Consider the following 6,501-nt stretch of genomic DNA (forward strand, 5'->3'; position numbering starts at 1 on the left):
AATTTTCTGTTAATCTTGGCTGGCTACGATTGGGTTTTTCTGGAGGTTCAATTTTATTCCCAGCCCAAGGCTAACGAATATTCTAGTTACTGGTTATTCTCAGATCATGCTGTTGGAAGCCTGCTGTCTTTTCCTGTGTACAGTGCTGAGCCAAATGCATTGCTTCTTTAGGACATGATTTAATAATTTAGAATTCACATATTTCTCACCCTTATTCTGAGTCTCAATCTGAATTCAACTGCTAGTCTGTTCAGCCACCTGYACATCAGGTACACATCAAGACTTTTTAGAAGATGTCAGTATATTCAGAGCTCGTATAATGTTTTTAAGTCCAAATAGCTCCATATGTGAAATGAAGGAAGAAGTCCACTTCCCTAGTGACTCCTAAAACTCTACACCCAAACAGATCCATGACCTTGTGGTATTTAGGAAATCAGTTGTTTTTTTCTGACTGTTTAAATAAAATATCATTTCAATGCTGGGCCAGAGTACTGAAGTTGTTTTGATTACAGGCTACCTTCCTAAAATTTGGCCTGCTGAATAAGGTTTYATTTCTGTCAGAGCTATGGACATGCTTATGAAATATTAAAGTCATTAATGTTTTAAAACCAAGAGAAACACTTTGCTTTGAAGACAGATTTTAGATCAGAATTCTCTGGATGTGAATTGAGGGGTTTCTTGCAAGTCTTGTTTTTGGCATTTTAGCCACTGAGCCTAAAATAGGCAAAGTATAAAAATCTATCTGAATGTTAGGATAATAAAGTCTAGGCAGCTGTGTGCAATCTGGTTTCATCTGCTAAAGCAAGTGCTGATTCTTATGCAAAATTGTTCGTGGTATCTGAATACACTGTAATGAAAAGTGAATCCTGTGCTTTTTACTAGGAAAAGTACTGAATTTTGTTGTGGTTTGTGTGATGTCTCACCGATTTCCCTAGGAGAATACAAAGGAAACTCAGGTATAAGATTCTTTTGARCTGAGCTGATAAACTCCATTCTAGGAAGACTTGGATTCAATTTCATCGTTATATTTTACTTGGCTACGTCAAGTGCAGAGAATAATGAAAATCCTCTTTGAGGGTTTGAATGTTAAAGGAAGTAGACATTGACCAGTGAAGATGGTCAATGTCTAAGTCACGCATGCAAAAGTTACTTGAACTCTCAGAAGTCTTTAGGCACTAATATACCTGTGTTACTTTAGAAAGTGAGTCTACCTTTGTACCACTAAACAGGGTGACATACTCATATTCAGGGAACTCGCAAGATTAGTTGATATCTGGAGTAACTATTTAGAAGAAGTGGTTCTATAGATACTAAAATTAATATTTAAATAAACCACTTTAGCAGAACTTTAGTGAGATTCATCATTAATATGATTTCCATACTACAATGGGGATAAATATATTGGCTCCCCACATTTATAGTTGTCTTGATGCAGTTTGTCATCTAGTTGGCTAAACTGCCTTATTTCTGTGAAGTCATACTGGTGTCACAGTATCTTTGCATTACATAATTTATAGATTGTTCTTTCTGTGTTCATGCCTCCTTTTCGTGGCATTCCCTTATTTGACTTCTTTTTGTTTTTTTCATTTCAGTAGTTACAGGTTTTACTAAATGTTAAATAATTTGTAGGGGGTGAAGCTATTGAATTACAGTATGTGTGTCTTAGAAGTATTTTTCTTCTTTTTACTTTTGGGGTAAAAGTAGATGATTACTCACATGTATTACGTGTCAATKTGTCATAATCATATGTGTCAGTAATATATATATATTAGAAAAATTAAATATGTATATATTGTAAGTGTTTTACAGGAAACATTTAAAAAATACAGTGAACTACATTGGCAAAATAAATTGTGCAAGTAGAAAAAAGCACTTGACTTTCAAATGAAAGAATAATAGTAATAAATGATAATAGACACAGAAAACAAGCGTGTTCAAACAAGTTTGATAAAAACCTAAATAAATTCTTGTGTGATTTTGGTACATCTTTCTCAGCTAATGCCTCTGAAATTACTGATTCCTCTTGAAATTCAGAGGGGAGTTAAGAAATAGGAAAACATAATTCAGTTCTCTTATATATAAAGAGAGGTTGAAAAAAATAGTTGTTTCCAAGAATGCTATTGCAGGGATAAGTATTGTGTATTCTTTTGCCACGGAAAAGATTAGTGATATGAAATACAAAATACAACATGCTGAAACCAGAGGTTTTTTCAAATGTTTTACTAGTCAGGAAACCACAGCAGGGATCTAGAAAGGCTTTTGACTTTTCTGATGACTTCTTAATCAGTGTTTATCATTAAGTTGATACACTAGCAGAATGTAATCATTTCTGAAGGAAAGAGAGACATGAAAGCTGCATGGTGCCTCTCTTACATTACACAACAAAATGCACTCAAGCCCTGAAGGACAAGGGAGGAAAGTAGACAGATTCGCTGAAATTGTTGTAACTTTGAAGTCAGCCTCTATGAATGAGTAAAGAAGGTTATTCTGTCAGTCATGTACATTTTTTTTTCTGTATGAGGATAGTAGTTTTCAAATGTATGCAGTGTCTCCTGTTAAGAGGTTAAATACTTTTCTTTTGGGGTAACAAAGTTTCTTTTTTTTTTCCCTATCTTTTTTTTAGCTGTTAACTRGTGCATAGCATATGCTAGAAGGGAGGAAAATAGAAGTCACCAACATGTTTCTATAGTGTGGGATGTATCAGCAAGACTAATAAATAAGCAACATTTTAAAACAGAAATTTTCTTATTAGTTGAAAGCCCTTTGCTATGCATTAAAATTTTGAACAGCAGTAGTTCGAAAGTGTATGAAATACCCAAGTGATACAGCAGATATAATTGCAAAAACTTACTTAATTCTCTTAAAAGGTTTTGAGTATGACAGCTGCTGTTGGGAATTTTTATGATCTTTGCGGGAACCACRTAGCCCAGGGTAATCTGCCGCAGCAGGATGGGAGGAGCAGAAAGGAAAAATCTTGTGAATACAGGGACTTTCCAAAGGGAGGCTGAGATACCACCTAGAGAAGACCCGACGTGGAGATGGGAGAAGATGACCATGAGGAGAGAGTGGGGAGACGGGAGGGATAAGGATGGGCCAGAGTTGCAGGCCCATGTCTGATCAACTTCCTTTCTTGGGGCTTTTTAATCATCTGAAAAGATGAAAAGAAATTCTCGGGGGCGGGGGGGGGAAGCCTTTTAAGATGGAATTGAGTTTACTGTTCAATAACTTAGTGGTAGAGAAAAGCTTTATTTGTAGTATTATAGATTTTTTTTATGTATGTTTCAGAAAGTCAGTCTGCTAAAAATAAATGATAAAACATAAGTGAAAATTGGAGAAGTAAGTATTGTTTTTGCTCTAGTACTCTTGTTTTGCCCCAGAATTTAGCACTCGCACAACCTGATACCAGGAACCAGTCTTATGCAAAAAATTCAGGCTGCTTCAGTACATCATTATAGGAACATTATACCTTGAGGATACCATACTGATTGTAAAAATTCTGCCTAACTACTTGTTTAAAATRTATACGTAGTGAATATATTTACCATAACACAAATACCATAGATTCCTATTCAAACCCAGCATGTTATTTTCAAAGTTACATACCTTTTATTGCTTAAAAAATACGTATTTTTRCCAATTGTGCCTGATGAGATTCTGATCTTTTTATATCCTGGTCGTAATGTATGGCAAATCATCTAAAACACACAGAAGAGAGTACCTATCAGAGAGAACGATTTATAAAATTAGGATGTATTTCTCCTCCTCTACTMCCAGGCTTCCCTCCCCCCAAACCCAACCCAACTAATTAGCTCAGTGCAGTGTAATTGTATTTAAAACTGTCTATTAAGATTTAGATGAAAACAACTCACCCTTCACTAAGACAGTGGTGGCAGTGATTCATTGAAGGAAGAAGTCCAAAAGTTTTCTGGTGCACCATAACCGYGGCCAGTCTGGTGGAAGAAATCTGCCTTTCAGTTCATGTAGGACAAGATTTGCTCAAGTGCTTTTTCTACTGTTAAAAGATTTTCCTTTGTGTATAATATGGATGATTTAGAAGACGCTGTGTCAGCACTGATTTATACATTGACAGCTAAGGATAATAAGATACGGGCAAACATACAGCTCACCCTTTTACAGATTAACCTGCAGACTGCATTAGGCAAATTTGATGGCATTAAAAGATTTTTCCAATTTGTCTGGAAACAATTTCTCTTTTGTATTGTGTCAAGGGTAACATTTCATGCCATTGTACTAATTTAAATAGCTTTGATAAATTGTTCAGGAGGTTGGAGAATTGTACTGTGTATATATTTTACCTCTTTAAAATAAAAAGACTATTAACTTAATTGTTAAGTGAAATTAATTAGTAAAAATGCAAGGAGCCTGAGAAAGTAGGCTTAAATATTCCAASACTGCAGCACTAGTGCTGTAATGTTGCACCAAAATGATTAAAGATCATATTCAGGAAATTACAGTTTGCATTTAGCTTTTAGTATACAGAAAGGCAGACGCTGTTATAGTTATCATAATAATGTGCTCCCGTGTAGCAGTAATTCAAATGAAAAATATGGATGAAACGAGAAGAACTTTATAAAAGTTAGTACATTTCCCTCAACGGTGGGTGTGATGATTTATTAATAAAGGAAAAGGTTATCATAGATTCACAAGAATCATACAAAATGCTTTCGTAAAAGCCTCATTAGCATTCACAGCTAATATATAATTGGAGACAGAAAGGGCAGAGTTCATTTGTATTTTCTTCATTTTCTTAGTGTTGTTCACACACATTTTACTTATCATCTATWATGTGTTACCTATTACGTATTACCTAATACTGACAAGTTACGAGCTTGGAGAAGATCTCCTGGTTGTTTAAAGGGGGGGTGTATTACCTTGTTTTGCAAAGTTGTGCCCTGACTGAGACATCTAGCRCGTGGGGCAGTATTTATAGGAGAAGCCTATTGTGAGCAGAGAAATTTGGATTTTGTATTTGGGTGATTGTTAATTTTAGTAGAGCTTTTTTTTTTTAATTGTGCAGTATGTACTGTATATTAGTACATGTCTTGAATCGGAAAAGTAATAACATTCTTCAGAGAAACGTATGTAAATTTTTCATAACTTAATACTTTAAGATTAATAATGTATGGGATGGATTGCTGAGTTTTATTTCCAGAATTCGAGTGCTCTGTTGCAACATCCTATCTGCATATAACGGCAGAGAACACAAAACCACGCAGAAAATCACGTACTGGAGGTTGCAGCAGAAGTACTCGTGTCATTTCCAGCAGCTTTAGCGGGTATAGCTAACCACGTACGCAAATACCTTGGGCACTGTTATTTCTGCATTTAGAAATACTCTGGAAGGAGACGATGCCGCCTTGCGCCCGCGCGCRGACCCCTGGAAGTGGGCTCCGGCTCGCTCCCGCCGGGGCCGGTGGCATTAACATGCAGCTGGGCTGCTCTGATAAATGGATTCTGTTAGGTCACTGAGGGGATGCATGTGACATTAAGTGATTTACCGTCCTTTACCTTAATGAAATTGTTTCAGCAAGATGACGCTGAGAGCTTTTAATGGATAGCTTTTCCTGATGTAATGAAATTGCATTCCTTTGGCATTTAATATAAGGTGCAGTTATTATTTACTGGAGCATTCCCAGAGCTGCTGTTTTGCGCAGACAGTTCAGAACAAAAAGAGATTTCTGTGGCAGCATCCAGGCCAGAATGGTGTGCGACAGGCTCGAGCGGCTGAGCGCGTTCACGGGAGCGCTGCAGCGAGCGTGGCCTGGCCGTGGAGACCCTTCGGGAGGCTGCCCCGCTTCTACAAATACCTTCCTAATCTGTTTAACAGGCAACTGGATTACAACCAGATCAGCTGTATTGAAGACGGGGCGTTCAGGGCTCTGCGCGACCTGGAAGTGCTGTAAGTATTCCTCGTATCTCTTACTTCTAGCAGGAGCTCGGTGTCAGGGGAGTACTAATATATAAGCTTATCTGCGAGCTGCAGCCTGGTGTCAGAACGGTCTGGTGAAAAGATGTCTTAAAATAATCCACTGCCATGTGCTGTAAAACGGTGAAAAATATGTGGAGAGACACAGGTATTCCTTTACTCAGCAAGAAAGCCATTGCACACAAAAAAAAAAAAAAAAAAAGCAAATGATAAAAAGTGTAAGAAAAGAATGTGTTTTCTTTTAAAAAGAGGGGAGAGGAGTAATGAGTATTTTCGTGAATTATGTGTCATTGTTAAAGTGCTGAACATTTTCAGTATTGCCTTTGTAGTATAGTCAGACATAAATTTGATCCTTCAGCCTGAAGGAACAGTATGCTAAACGTACTAAATGTGTTTGACGTTTAAAAGGCACTTTTTTTTTTTTTTTTTTTTTTTTTTTACCCTCGCACTACCATTGTTTGTTTAGTCAAACGCGGTTTTATCGTTTTCAGTGTCACGTATGTGCTTACACGTTCATTACGCCGTATTTATGCCGTTGGTTAGGGATCTGTATC

The 6,501-nt window shown here is 36.8% G+C and overlaps 1 protein-coding gene across 4 annotated transcripts in view; it reads left to right on the forward strand.

Moving 5' to 3' along the window:
- The window catches only part of SLIT2 (slit guidance ligand 2), a 250,429-nt gene that overhangs the window by 152,006 nt on the left and 91,922 nt on the right, over positions 1–6,501 (forward strand). For all 4 annotated transcript variants that reach the window (XM_085307492.1, XM_085307490.1, XM_085307489.1 and 1 more), the window contains exon 6: positions 5,849–5,920. In XM_085307492.1, the coding sequence (XP_085163618.1) occupies positions 5,849–5,920 (72 nt within the window). The remainder of the gene's footprint in view (positions 1–5,848; positions 5,921–6,501) is intronic.

The sequence above is a fragment of the Rhea americana genome, unplaced genomic scaffold (genome assembly GCF_003343005.1).
Source record: "Rhea americana isolate MKP2758 unplaced genomic scaffold, rheAme1 scaffold_26, whole genome shotgun sequence".
NCBI lineage: Eukaryota > Metazoa > Chordata > Aves > Rheiformes > Rheidae > Rhea > Rhea americana.